General features: G+C 38.7%; 1 protein-coding gene, 1 long non-coding RNA gene and 1 pseudogene across 3 annotated transcripts; 2 read left to right on the top strand and 1 right to left on the bottom strand.

The window, feature by feature from the left end:
- The first annotated feature begins 1253 nt into the window (after nucleotides 1-1253).
- On the top strand, nucleotides 1254-2741 carry LOC307042370 (polyubiquitin-like). Its single transcript, XM_079686224.1, has 2 exons — nucleotides 1254-1373; nucleotides 1985-2741. The coding sequence occupies exon 2, from the start codon at nucleotides 1997-1999 to the stop codon at nucleotides 2462-2464; it is 468 nt and encodes a 155-aa protein (XP_079542350.1). The 5' UTR covers nucleotides 1254-1373; nucleotides 1985-1996; the 3' UTR covers nucleotides 2465-2741.
- Nucleotides 2742-3065: 324 nt separating this feature from the next.
- Nucleotides 3066-14508, bottom strand: LOC307042369 (peroxisomal membrane protein 2-like; annotated as a pseudogene). Its single transcript, XR_013810671.1, has 6 exons — nucleotides 14149-14508; nucleotides 12961-13130; nucleotides 12503-12516; nucleotides 4224-4372; nucleotides 3324-3443; nucleotides 3066-3226 (listed from the first exon to the last, which is right to left on the bottom strand). The product of XR_013810671.1 is annotated as a peroxisomal membrane protein 2-like (transcript).
- LOC307042377 lies at nucleotides 9627-11236 on the top strand. The gene is made up of 2 exons (XR_013809088.1): nucleotides 9627-10115; nucleotides 10717-11236. It is a non-coding gene; the product is annotated as an uncharacterized lncRNA (long non-coding RNA).
- Nucleotides 14509-15338: the final 830 nt, after the last annotated feature.

Genomic DNA, 15338 nt, shown 5'->3' with positions numbered 1-15338 from the left:
TGTTTGTTTTAGGCTTACTGTGTGTGGCTAAAAATATACTCTTGACATATGTAGATTTTATCTGATGAAAGGATTCTCCCTTTCCTTTTAAAAACTAGACCTGTCGGTGCATGATATAATCTGTGAATCATAAACGTGCCTTACGGCTCTGATCCAATCACTTGTATATATAGACTCTTATTGCACTATTTCCCTACTATTTTTTTTCTTCGTATTACTTACACTACTTTTTCAGTTTTTTCAGTTTTATTGTGTTGCACTGTTGGAAGAGCCTGTGACCCAAGATTTTCATCGACATAACTACACTGTAGCTATGTACATATGACAAATAAAAGCCTTGAACCTTGATCACCAGGTTGGGGTCACCTGAGCTTTAGAGGGGGGTTGTGAGCCTTTCATCTTAAGTGGTGTAAGAAAACGTTTTACTCTGTATTATTATTTAAGATACAAACTAATAATCACAGGAGGAGGGCCAGGTAAAGACCTGAATGAACAGAGCTTTTCCCTCTATGCTGAACAGTCGTCCTGCATTAGTAAAGGGGGGGGGGGGGGGGTGCTATTGGAGCACGTTCATTAACTGTTGACTACGCAGGCTACTGTCCTTCAGCTGCTGCCTCTGTGTTGGACTCCGGTACTGCACATTACTCGCGGGACGTTTCTCTTTTACCTCATTCACACCAACGGTGTTTCAGGGCCGGTTCGGAGCTGGAGCTTGAAAAGCACCGGGTTTTCCTCTTCACACCGCAGTTGTTGTTGTCGGTGTCAGCTGTGAGGGGTTTCAGCGCGGTTTGGCTTTATGAAGCAGGGACGCAAACGGTTACATCATGACACAAACGATGACGCAATGACGCAGCACCAGTCGGACTCTGGGCAGTGTGAAAAGAGCCGGAGCTAAACCGAAGAACCGGTTCTGAACCTGAAAAGCTCTAGCACGGAGCTTGAACCGGAGTTGCGTTGGTGTGAATGAGGTATTTGAAACATTCGGGGCTTTTCAGAAAACATCCGGGGCTTGAGCCCAAGTAGCCACCCCCTAGCTCCGCCACTGCTAAGACTCACTTTTAGTTTATCAGGATTCGTAAGTTTATTCAATTAGCAAACAATTTTAAGGTTAAGGAAAAAGTCCGGGACTACGCCCTCGTGCACTTTACAATGTCCAAAACACTGCAGGTCATTTTTGGAGAATAGAAACCGAAAATGATGAAGGCATGGAAGGGAAAACGAATCTTAAGCGAGGGGGCGGGCTCGATCAGCTGGGCAGACTATATAAACAGAGGAGAGAAGAAGCCTGCGTCAGCTGCTCCGGAGAAACGATTACTGTCACTGTTTAAAGAAGAGCGACGATTTCTGGAGGATTTTTCTAAACTTATCTCAAGGTACGAAGTTTTCTTTATCAGCACTGTCATGAAATGTACCGCGATTCTTTATTCTCTGGGGGGGGAAAGGTTTTTTTCTAGTGGACTTATTTGTATTAATGTATTTAGTTATGTAAAGTATAGAATATATTCACTGTACTTTTTTTTAATGAGGGACTTGTAGTTATTTATTTAACTGTTTTGCTACTTTGTACTAATAAAGTTCAAAGGTAAATAGTGTACTTTTACTCCACTACATGTATTTATTACATTTAGTTACCTTGCAGATCTGCACTAATGGTGTGTAATGGTTACCTTACAGTATTCACATGTATTTAATAGTCTGCACCTTTACCAGCTTTGATAACACTTTAATGTATCAATAAAATAATAATGAAAACATGTAACTTATATTATTCTGAAACAGGCCAATCTGCATAATATGTACTTTTACCTTTAGTACTTTAAGTATATTTGTATGCTAATACTTTTGTACTTTTACTTGAGTAACATTTTGAATGCACAACTTTTACTTGTAAAAGAGCATTCCTACACTCTGGTACTTCTACTTTTAATTAAGTACACACTCCTAGTATTTCTTCCACCTCTCAATGTATTTACCTCTCTTTCAGGCCACTTTCATCATGGATCTAACCATCAGTCTGATGAATGGAAGCTCCCACACCCTGAGGGTGCACCCGCATGACACAGTGGGCTCTCTGAAAATACTCATCCAGCAGAAACTAGGGATTTCATGTGAGTCCCAGAAGCTGGTCTTTGAGAACGGCTGCAGCACAACTCTCAACAATGACTGTGCGACCCTCGAGTCCTACGGCCTGCGCTCCGGGGCCAGGGTGAACCTGCTGGTGACCACACCGGCCATCATCCAGGTGTTCCTCAGAAACGAGAAGGGGGTGAGCAGCACGTATGACATCAAACCGGATGAGACAGTGAGCCACTTCAAGAGCAGGGTGCATGCCAGAGAGGGGGTCCCGGTGGACCAGCAGAGGCTCACCCACGAGAGCAGAGAGATGAACGAGGGGAAACTCTACGACTACAACGTCCGAGCGAATAGCACCATCTTCCTGATGCTGCGTCTGAGAGGAGGCTGAAGACACTTTCAGTTAAAAGACATTTCTGGACATTCCTTTATTTCATCTTAAAATGAAGATCATTTAGCTTACATTTTTATTTATTTAAATTTAAATTGCGCTCATTAATACATTCCTCGACTAGAAATCATTCCAAAAAAGAAAACTTTCTTTGTTTTGGCTTAACAAATATGTTATAAACACATCTTCATGTTATAACTTTATTATGACATTTCAAAATCTGACTACATCAAATGTAGACTGTTACTGTTACACTGTAATAAAGATTTTAATCTTGCATGTCTGTTCTCATTTCCTGTTCTTTACTGAATCTTCAGCTCAGGGTTGAGCTGCACTCTGTACAGACCACAACCATACGAAGAAAGAAAGGCACACTTTAGCATTGGATTAAAATTGACATTATGATCAAAATCATAATAATGTTCACTACAGTATCACATTTCTGTAAGCAGTGCTCTGTAAAAAAAACACTTGAATGTATTATGTTGTCATTACAAATGTACTAACATACCAAAGCAGTATGGTATCTGTACCTGTATAATAAGTTTATAAAGGCTTAAACTCATTATACAGGTTTCTTAGGTGTATCCAAATAAGAATTAGTGTCCATCTTAGAAACAGGTCAAAAGGTAGTAGAGGAAACAGCCCGATGTTAAAGCCACAGCTTCCGGTTCAGTGAGGTTTGGTCGGGAAGCTTTATTTACTCAGATGGAAGGTAGGCGTACCAAAATAAGGCAACATGTTGGCAAACAGCACTCGGAACTGAAAGCAAAAACAGACACAGGAAGGGAAGGGGAAAACCATTACAAGAGATTCATCTTTTGTTTGATGACAGGATACCAATGAATGAAGGGCATACCTCGACATGCACAAAGTTGATATTGACGAACTGAAAGGGAGTCCACACTTTCCAGTTCATTTTCAAGGCAGTCCATTAACTTCCTCTCATCTTGCTTTCAAAGTCTCTCCATCCTTTTGCCTGGTAGAAAAGATGGGATGGTCATTTAATTTATTTTATTTTTCATTTGTCTATATGAAAACTACATAGCATGTGTTGACTACACAATTAACATGAAGACACTGGACCAAATACTGTTGTCAAAATGTAGGTTGAAGCATTGCATGAGTGTTTTAATCATATATTAAAAGGGGCAGTTTGCCATTTTAAGATATCAGATTAGTAATGAGAAAAAGAACTGCGAGCATAGCAATGATCTTTTTTGTATTGCAGAGGTCTGCTGTATAGAAATAACAGATCGAAGAAAGCAGTTGCCAATCAGAACCAAGTATTGACAAATCTGTTCACTAATAAATACTATTTTATCTGAAATAATGATCTGTTTGGCCATGTTTTATCAAATTTAGCAGGAGAAGAACAGTTGGGTTTAACATCAGTTCTGCAGGTTTTCATTAAAAGGTGGGTTTGATCCGGATCTAGGAAGGTCATTTCAGGGGCTTTTTAAATCTCTGATCTTTAAAACTTTAAAGACCTTTAATAGGAAGTTCCATTAAACCTGTAAAATGCAAACAAATTTGAACAAAAACACTGTTGTGACTAACTGGGTTATTGAAAATATGCTTTCATGTTGCATGACAGGAAGTGTATCCTGAAATGTTTCTCCTTCAACCATACTAAAACCAATTGCTCCCTCTGCTGCTGAAATTGTGTAGTTCCCACAACTTAATGCTGGAGCATCTCAAATCACTACACAGCTCCTTTAATCTGATGGTAAGCAGGACAGTTTCTGAGATGTCCTACCTCCAGGATGTTCATAACGAAGTAGAACATCAGCAGAAAGCCAGGGGCAAAAATAAGCCGATCCAGTAGCAGACGTTTGACTATGCAGAGCGGGTCTGTTGCGGGCATCCACACCTCCATCAGCTGGTAGAAGATATGGCTCACTGGACCTGTGATCAAAAACCTGAAATAAACAGGAACATAGAGGACAGGTAATGGTGATGAATTTTAGCTCACAATCAAAAACCCTTACATGTATTTTCCTGTTATGTAGCACATCAACCCTCAATTTTGTTTCCATATACGGTTTCACCCAAAGGTTGCATATCGTGCGGCTGCAGCCGGGTCGATCTCACCGACCGGGGCTCCCGTCTTGATCTTTTTTATTGCCTCCAAAATCTGAGGCAGAAGATGTCCTAAAGCTGAGCTCTGACATTTTACAGAGAACATAATACATCTACAAGATAATCAGTGGATTAATTGATTATGAAAATAATATTTAGGTGTGGCTTTAGTTTTGAGGGACAAAATCTCACAATATTGTCAACATTACAAAACTTCAGAGATTACCAGAGGTGGAGTTATTGGGCATGAGTCATGTGTGTGCTGATTATAAATGATTTATGGAGGCAATTACTTTATTCAATGGTTACTAACAGTTAAAGACATCGTAAAAAGATTGTGGGAAGAATGTGTCATGCATACATCCCCCCCTCAATATCTCTCAGAGGGGCGTGGGGAGGGGCTCCTTATTTTAATCTAAAGTAACAGACAGAGAATCAGCACTTTTGAAACAGGGCTGAAACAGAGGGGATTATGGGATGCTACAATGATCTGTTTGGTATTTGGAGCCAAACACTTCAGAGACATGTTTTGTATCTGAGAACTATAATATATTGATGAAAAACCATATAATAGGGGACCTTTAAGAAATCTTAGTTAGGTACAGATCCTCGCAAAAATAAATCAGCATGATCAATTTCATATATTATTCAATGACAATAAGATTAATGATGCAATAATCCCCTTTCCCTCCAACATAGTGAGATATATCACAATTGCAATGAAAGTCAAATTAAACATATTTCAACTTTTTTCTATCTTGTTCTGCTCTCGTCCTCAGTGCATAAATCTCCCTGTGTGTTCACATCTTAACGTATATACCTGTGCTTTTATCTACAGTTTGTATCTTTGCAACTGTCTCTCTTTTTTATCCTGTACATATCTTATTCATTTCACACTGTTCATACTGTTAATACTGTAGGCATCATACCCTGAGCGTTGTGTCATCAATTTGTTTAGTTATTCTCTATATGCTCTGTATAATAATTTAAACTAAAGGATGATGTATCAGTTTCATCCTGTTTGATTGTAACTGTAAATATCCTTAACTGACTCTTTTTTTTTTCACAACAGGAAATATTCCTCTACCAATGAGGGAGGAAAGGGCCACCATACTGAAACACTCAGAGTTATGATATTTATTACAAATAGTACATTTTGGAAGTTAAATAAAAACCTTAAGGTCCTGCATTAAGATTTGTTTTATTGTTATTGTTCTGTTTCATTTACACCTGCAGTTTGGTTACTTCTCTTCTTAGTTTTGGTTTCATGTCAGCAAGATGGTGAGTCAGCAGTGTTTGGACAACCTGTGTTAATAGGACATTGATAAGGAATGTTGCACAGGGCTTGTGATTTACATTGTGACAGTGATTGTCATGTGTCCTATTTTTATTCAAGTGTTATTTAACTTTGGTAATAAAAAATATTTTCTATCTTTTTGTTTTGTTTGTTTTAGGTTTACTGTGTGTGGCTAAAAATAGACTCTGACGTGTTATTTAGATTTTATCTGATGAAAGGATTTTCCCTTTCCTTTTAAAAACTAGGCAGACCTGTCAACACATGATCTAATCTGTGAATCATCATGTGCCTCACGCAGCGTCCACACGGCAGCGTGCGTTGAAGCTTGCCGGCGGGCGTGTCTGAAACTCCACCAACAACCAATCACATGAATCTCCCGCCCCGGACACACAAGCACGCTGTTTGATAGGCTAGAGCTTGTACTGGCATATGATTCGATTGGCTGACGCTTCCGTCGAAGCTTCAAAAGTAGAACATTGCTCAACTTTTGAAGCGAGCAAAGCGAAGCGACGGAACCACAAGGCAGTTCGTCAAAGCGTGACGTCACCCCATTCAAAGTGAATGGGCAGAAGCGTTGAAGCTTCAACGCACACCGCCGTGTGGACGGGCCATTAGGGCATTGTAGTTCCGTCGCTTCGCTTTGCTCGCGTTGCTCTCTTCAAAAGTAGAGCAATATTCTTCTTTTGAAGCTTCGACGGAAGCTTCAGCCAATCGAATCATATGCCAGTACAAGCTTTAGCCAATCAAACCATGTGCTTGTGTGTCCGGGGCGGGAGATTCACGTGATTGGTTGTTGGTCGAGTTTCAGACACGGCCGCCGGCAAGCTTCAACGCACGCCGCAGTGTGGACATACCATTAAGGCTCTGATCACCTGAGCTTTACAAGGAGGTTGTGAGGCCTTCATTTTAAGTGGTGTATTATTATTTAAGATACAAACTAATTATCACAAGAGGAGGGCCAATGAAGCTCTGACCTATGAACAGAGCTTTCCCAGCTATCGGGGAACGTTCTCACAACTTTGGCTAACGTTACCTATTGGTTCTAACAAGGTTTTAAAGAAATGTTTTAATCTGATGTTCAAAGAACCTTTTAGGATGTTTATTTGTTCAAATAATGTTCCTATAAGGTTTAAGGTTAACTAAGACATAACGTTTTAACTGCAAAATTCAGAGGATGTTTTGAGGATGTTATTGAGGCCTGAGATGACAGAACGTTTTTTTATAAAATGTTCCTTTCATGTGATTAACAAATGTGGGACGTTTTGCCTGCAACATTCTAAGGACGTGTTTTTGACGCTCTTGAGGTAACAAATTAAAAATGTTCTTTATAAAACGTTCCCTCAATATTACATGATAACAAATAAAGAACATTCTCCAAGCAACATTCTGAAAATGTTTTCAGTATGTTATTGAGGTCTGAGATGACAAAGTGTTTTATAAAATGTTCCTTTAATGTGATATGTTAACAAAGGTGGAAGGTTTTGCCTCCAACATTCTAAGGATGTGTTTTGGACGTTGTTGGGGTAACACTTTAAAGATGTTCTTTTATAGAACATTCCCTCAATGTTACATGGTCAACGTCAGATTTATTTGTAGTGCGCTTTAAAAAACAAAGTTGTTGCATTTGTTTGAAAAGGATGTTTAAAATAAATCTGATGTCACCACATTTTCCTTTTTAGAAAAAAGAAGCACGTAATTCATGATATTGCATGTTTGCGTAGGTCTGAGTTCCCAGCTAGACATTGTTGGTTCTAAAAACATTTTGAGAATGTTACCATTCATTGTTCTAGGAATGGTTTCATCAAGAAGTTTTATTTTGGTTCCTAGAATGTACTTCTGAAAGGTAGGATAACGTTCTCTAAAAACATTCTTAAAATGTTTGGTGATAACATTGTTCGAACATTATACCCCAAGTGTTTTTGTTGTTTATGCACATATCTCTATTGTCATATGGATCGAATAACACTTAGAAAACCAAAGACCGACATATAAAAGAACGGACCGACTATACTGTAGCTGCCTGTCCCTGAAACCCCTGTTAGTGTTTGTATGTGATTGTTTCTACTGTGTGTGTCTCTCTCTCCCCCCACCTGCCTGCTGGTCTGCTCTACACGGCTGGGAGAAATCTCCAATCAACCACAACTGCAACCTGCTCGTCAGCCACACTATGAAAGCCTGCAGCCTGCACTCATTCCCTGCCGAATTGTTGTGTGCCGCTCTAGCTTTTTACCAGCATATTCTTTGACAACTTTGTCTGCTTTTGCCTCACACTGATTTTTGTGTCTCTCCCAGAAGGAATCCAAGGCCTTCCACACTCCTAAGACCAGCCAAGCCTCTCCACCCTGGAACAACTGTTTCCCACTGCCGCCATAACCAACCTCCACTCCCAGCTCCCCTTTTCTAATAAACAAATGTTACTTTCACCAGCTGATTCCGAGTCATCCTTTTACATGTGTTAATAGTCAAATTCCAATCGTTAAGTGAACTATCATAATCATCCTAATGACCACAGTGGTCAGTCCACTTACCCAGGAATTTTGAGTTGAACAATTACAGGAATATTATGCCTTTATGTTCAAATAATGTAAACATATTTTAGTAAATTGTTACCATAGAACATTTGCATAATTTCTTTAACATAAAGCATGTTATCCTTCTCTAAAATAATAACATTCTGGCAACATAAAAAATCTAACTTGCAGCAGAAAATGTTTTAAGAACAGTAGGGCATAATATTCTAACAATGTTATCAAAAACATTTTAAGAATATTTTTAGAGAACGTTATCCTACCTTTCAGAAGAACATTCTGGGAACCAAAATAAAAGCTTCTGGCGATAACGTTTTAAGAACAGTAGGGCATAATGTTCTAACAATGTTATCAAAAACATTTTAAGAATGTTTTTAGAGAACGTTATCCTACCTTTCAGAAGAACATTCTGGGAACCAAAATAAAAGCTTCTGCTGAAAACGTTTTAAGAATAGTAGGGCATAATGTTCTAACAATGTTATCAAAAACATTTTAAGAAGGTTATCACCAAACATTTTAAGAATGTTTTTAGAGAGCGTTATCCTACCTTTCAGAAGAACATTCTGGGAACCAAACAAAAACTTCCCTTTGAAAACGTTTTAAGAATAGGAGGGCATAATGTTCTAACAATGTTATCACCAAACATTTTAAGAATGTTTTTAGAGAACGTTATCCTACCTTTCAGAAGAACGTTCTGGGAAACAAACAAAAACTTCCCGCTGAAAACCTTCCTAGAACAATGACTGTAACATTCTCAGAATGTTTTTAGAACCAAAAATGTCTAACTGGGTTCCCTCGATGCTGAACAGTCGTCCTGCATTAGTAAAGTATAAAGTTAGAAAAACCAAAGAGATAACAGAACAATGTTAAAGCGTAAGGGAGAAGGAAACCCTGAATGTGTAGTAAAAGAGAAGACACTATTTATTATTTCCAATTGTTAAAACAAATACACCATACAAAAAGAAAAATGTTATCAACAGTTTCCAAAAATACATCTCTGATGCAATAATTACACAAAATAATCTACTTTAATTTCATGCAATTTATCTTAGACAAATTTCCTACAGTTATGGCGTTCACCTTTTGGGTTATCTGTGCAGTCTAGTCTTAGTTCAGTACTGTTATTGTTATGGTTTGAACCAGGGGGTCAAACTTTTTTCACCGAGAGCCACATACAGAAAAATAATACAAAGGTTTGGGCCACTCACTAGACTGAGTGGCCCAAACCTTCGTATATTTAGTATATTGCCTCATTAGTTCAGTTATAAGTTAGCAAAATCAATCAAATGTAGGTCAATTATGCGTGTGAGTGTTAGCAGCTCATCCCTTCAACAGAAGCCTCAGATTGCCTAATAAGAAGAAATATGAAGGGTGTATTTCAAGCTTGTTATGTAAATAAGTCATAGGGCTTTTTTCTTATCAAATAAGATATGTTAGAGAATCTTTCCAACTTGAATTGACTGAATATATTTGAAAAGTGGTTTTATTAACACATGAATACGCCCTTGTACACTTTACAATGTCCAAAACACTGCAGGTCATTTTTGGAGAATAGAAACCGAAAATGAAGAAGGCATGGAAGGGAAAACGAATCATAAAGGAGGGGGCGGGCTCGATCAGCTGGGCAGACTGTATATAAATAGATGAGAGAAGAAGCCTGCGTCAGCTGCTCCGAGCATCGATTCCTGTCACTGTTAAAAGAAGAGCGACGATTTCTGGAGGATTTTTCTAAACTTATCTCAAGGTACGAAGTTTTCTGTATGAGATCTGTCATGAAATTTACCGTGATACTTTATTCTCTGGGAGAAAAAAGGTTTTTTTCTAGTGGACTTATTTGCATTAATGCCAGTCATGTAAAGTATAGAATATATTCACTGTACTTTTTTCTTTATTTTTAATGAGGGACTTTTAATTATTTATTTAAATGTTTTGCTACTTTGTACTTATAAAATGTAAAGGTAAATAGTGTACATTTATTGCATTTATTTATTACATTTAGTTACCTTGCAGATTTGCATTAATGGTGTGATATATCAACACTTAAATAAAACTTTAGTTACACCTGGATTAAATTCACCATTTATTTAATAGGCTGCACCTTTACCAGCTTTGATAACACTTTAATGTATCAATAAAATATAGTCAAATCATGTGACTTATATTATTCTGAAATAGGCCAATCTGCATAATATGTACTTTTAATTTTGGCACTTTCAGTATATTTTTATGCTAATACTTTGTGCTTTAATTTGAGCAGGACTTTTACTTGTAAACAAGTATTCCTACACTCTGGTACTTCTACTTCAAATTGAATACACCTCTGAATGTATTTACCTATCTTTCAGGCCACTTTCATCATGGATCTGATCCCGCCGGCCCTAATCCAGGTGTTCTTCCAAAACGAGAAGGGGGTAAACACCAAGTATGACATCGAACCGGATGAGACGGTGAGCCACTTCAAGAGCAGGGTGGAAGCCGGAGAGGGGGTCGCGGTGAGCCAGCAGATGCTCACCCACGAGGGCAAAGAGATGAACGAGGGGAAACTCTCCGACTACAACGTCCGAGCGAATAGCACCATCTCCCTGAACCTGCGTCTGAGAGGAGGCAGTTAAAATAAACTTCTGGACACTCCTTTATTTCGTCTTAAAATTAAGATAATTTAGCTTATATTTTTATTTATTTAAATTTAAATTGCACTCATTAATACATTCCTCGATTAGAAATTATTCCAAAAAGAAAAATGTCTTTGTTTTGGCTTTACAAATATGTTATAAACACATCTTCATGTTATAATTGTATTATGACACTTCAAATCTGACTACATCAAATGTACACTGTCTAAAAATAATAAAGATATTAATCTTGCATGTCTGTTCTCATTTCCTGTTCTTTACTGAATCTTCAGCTCAGGGTTGAGCTGCACTCTGTACAGACCACAACCATACGAAGTAACCAGAAAGGCACACTTTAGCATTGGATTCAAATTAACATTATGATCAATATCATAATCAATGTTCACTACAGTATCACATTTCTGTAAGCAGTTCTCTGTAAAAAAAAAACACTTACATGTATTATATTGTCATTACAAATGTACTAACCTACCAAAGCAGTATGTTATAAAGGCTTAAACTCATTGTACAGGTTTCTTAGGTGTATCCAAATAACTGTATGTGAGAATTAGTGTCCATCTTAGAAACAGGTCAAAAGGTAGTAGAGGAAACAGCCCGATGTTAAAGCCACAGCTTCTGGTTAAGTGAGGTTAGGTCGGGAAGCTTTATTTCCTCACAGATGCAAGGTAGGCGTACCGAAATAAGGCGACCATGTTGGCAAACAGCACTCGGAACTGAAAGCAAAAAGAGACACAGGAAGGGAAGGGGGAAACCATTACAAGAGATTCATCTTTTGTTTGATGACAGGATGCCAATGAATGAAGGGCATATCTCGACAGGCACAAAGTGGATATTGACGAACTGAAAGGGAGTCCACACTTTCCAGTTCATTTTCAAGGCAGTCCAGTAACTTCCTCTCATCTTGCTTTCAAAGTCTCTCCATCCTTTTGCCTGGTAGAAAATATGGGATGGTCATTTAATTTATCTTTCATTTGTCTATATGAAAACTATATAGCATGTGTTGACTACAAAATTAACATGAAGACACTGGACCAAATACTGTGGTCAAAATGTAGGTTGAAGCATTAATCATATATTAAAAGGGGCAGTTTGCCATTTGAACACATCAGATTATTAATGGGAAAAAGAACTGCGAGCATAGCAATGATATTTTTTGCAAAGCAGATGTGCTTTCATGTTGCATGACAGGAAGTGTATCCTGAAATGTTTCTCCTTCAACCATACTAAAACCAATTGCTCCCTCTGCTGCTGCAATTGTGTAGTTCCCACAACTTAATGCTGGAGCATCTCAAATCACTACAGAGCTCCTTTAATCTGATGGTAAGCAGGACAGTTTCTGAGATGACCTACCTCCAGGATGTTCATAACAAAGTAGAACATGAGCAGAAAGCCAGGGGCAAAAATAAGCCGATCCAGTAGCAGACGTTTGACTATGCAGAGCGGGTCTGTTGCGGGCATCCACACCTCCACAGCTGGTAGAAGATATGGCTCACTGGACCTGTGATAAAAAACCTGAAATACACAGGAACATAGAGGACAGGTAATTTTCCCACAATTGGTGATGCATTTTAGCTCACAATCACAAACCCTTACATGTATTTTTCCTGTTATTTTTTTCTAGCCTCCAAAATATGAGACAGAAGATGTCCTAAAGCTGAGCTCTGACATTTTACAGAGAACATAATACATCTACAAGATAATAAATTGTATTGATTATGAAAATAATATTTAGGTGTGGCTTTAGTTTTGAGGGACAAAGTCTCACAATATTGTCAACATTACAAAACATCAGAGATTACCAGAGGTGGAGTTATTGGGCTTGAGTCATGGCAGTGTGTGCTGATTAGAAAAGATTAATGGAGGCAATTACTTTATTCAATGGTTACTAACAGTTAAAGACATTCTTAAAATGTTAGGGAAAGAATGTGTCATGCATACATTTCTTAAGCAACAAACTTTTTTAACAGCCTGTGCATCTCCCTGCCGACCTGGTGGACCAACTGGAGCGACTGGCGTTGGTGGATTTCCGCTCCAAACAGGGACTGGCCTGTTTGGAGGAAGCCATCAGATTTGCAGATCAGCTTCATGCTGTTGACACTTCAGGGGTGGAACCAATGGATTCAGTTCTGGAGGACAGGTATCAACAATTTATGAAAACAGTGTATTTGTATGTTGGCCTCCTCATCCCAGCTATATCAAATGAGCCCCAACTGCAGCACAGTTTTAAACTGAGCCTATTGCATAAATATTGTTTCATCCATTCAGGTCATTAAAGCTTAGGGAGGATGCATTGATATAATTTCTTGTTTTTAATCTTTAATACTTTTTTTTATACATACTTTAATTAATATTAGGCTGTCTTAGGCTCTTTTCTGCTGTAACAATGTAAATGTATTCTGATTCTGATCCAATTGATATGTTTTTGTCAGTTTGTTTCCCTATAGTGAGACACTTGTTTTGTTTAAGATTGTTTCTCCTTTTTTTACAGACATCCCCAACCATAGTGGAATGCTGTTGTAAAGGATTGCATTGATCCGTGCATCAATACCTTCACCCAGCTTTGAGCCTCCAATGAATGAAATCATCTTGTGGCTGGGAAAAATGTGAACAAATACATCTCACAAAGAGTGACTTTCTGGTGTAATCATTATAATGTCAAAGACAAGCACTTTCAGTAACAATATATAAAATCATTCAGCAGCAGAGGTTGGGGTGGAAACAGCCTTTCTAACTAAGATGATTAAAATATTACAAGTTAAACATCAAGATGAACATACTATTATTAATTTCAAAAGTACGTGGGAAACTTAAATATCCTGCAATAGGAACAAATGTGCCAAAATATTTCTAACATAAACATAAACTGAGGGCTTTCTTCCTGAGCCGCTGGGAGTAAAGATCCTCCATGGATGGCAGCTCCGTCCTGGTGATGTGCTGTGCAGTTTTCACCACCCTCTGTAAAGCCTTACGATTAAGGGCGGTGCAGCTGCCGTACCAGGCCGTGATGCAGCCATGTCCGTGATGGACCCCGAGGAACCTGAAGCTGCTAACTCCCTCCACCGTAGTCCCATTGATGGCGATGGGGGCGTGTCCCTCTCTTTGCTGCTTCCTGCAATCCACAATCAGCTCCTTGGTTTAGCTTACGTTGAGATGGAGGTTGTTATCCTGGCACCAAGATGTCAGGTTTTCGACCTCCTCTCTGTACGCCGTCTCGTCGCCGTCTGTGATCTGGCCGATGACGGTCGTGTCGTCAGCACGCAGCCCCGTACCAGTGTCTTGAAGTGGCTGCGCTTCCTCCTGGGCCACATCCAAAATTGAGAAGAAAGAGAACAGACACACCACAGCTGGGTGAGGCTGGGGAAGATGAGTGAGGGAAAGAGAGAAACAAAACAGGGGGACTAAGATGAGTGAGGGAAAGAGAGAAACAAGACAGGGGGACTAAAGTTTAAGAGAGAGGAAGAACACAGAATGTGAGTGAACAGTTTAATTCAATTACACATTTAAAAAAAATAGTGTGAGTAAGTCCTTACAATGAGGACTGCCCTGTCAAATTTAAAAGTTATTTTTGTTAAATATACATATCCTGTTGAGGCATCCAAAATCCTGCTTCATCGCTGTGACAAGCTCCACACCTTTGATGTTGCCAAGGTCGTTGCCGCCACAGTGGATGAGCAGGACATCCGGGACTGTTCTTCCTCTCAAGGACTGATAGAAAAAGGGAAGAAGGTTCCTCCACCTCAGACCACCCTTGCCAAACCACCACACACGGCAATTGAGACCCAGGTTGCTTCTGTGTTTGGCTCTTTCTTCCCCACGTCAAACGTAGCTGCTCCCTATTATCCACACATTGGGACCTAGATAGAATAAAATATATTGAAAAAGGAAAAAAAAGTGGTTACTGGTGATCATCTTTTAGAAAAAGGCGAGTTGTCATATTGTTTTAGGAAGACTACACAAGTTTAATGTTTATATTATATTACATATAACTCTATAATTGTATATAGAATCATGATGAAACTTTATAAGGATTAAGATTATATATTACATTAATTAATGCATGACTCATGACGATTAAGTCACTGACTTTTTGTGATAAGGTCACAATCAACTGATTTCACTTATCAGAGGTAAAAATAAGGTACATATGAAATTAAAGGGTATGCAATCAACAAATTACTGAAACAAAATGAATACAAATGCTTTTAAGAACTATACAGCACCTTGTCCAAGTATGGTGGGCTGCCCACTCTCCTTCAGGATTGGATTGGATGTTGATCCGGCTATTTCTCTCATCTATAAATAAAGTACAAATGATTAGCTCTTCACGCCTCTTT

The sequence above is a fragment of the Notothenia rossii genome (assembly GCF_949606895.1).
Source record: "Notothenia rossii genome assembly, chromosome: 6".
Lineage (NCBI taxonomy): Eukaryota > Metazoa > Chordata > Actinopteri > Perciformes > Nototheniidae > Notothenia > Notothenia rossii.
Note: the sequence above shows the minus strand (reverse complement) of the source record. Positions and strands in the feature narration are given on the sequence as shown.

Coding starts and splice junctions, on each gene's coding strand:
- LOC307042370 (XM_079686224.1), top strand. CDS start 1,997: ATGGATCTAACCATCAGTCTGATGAATGGAAGCTCCCACACCCTGAGG.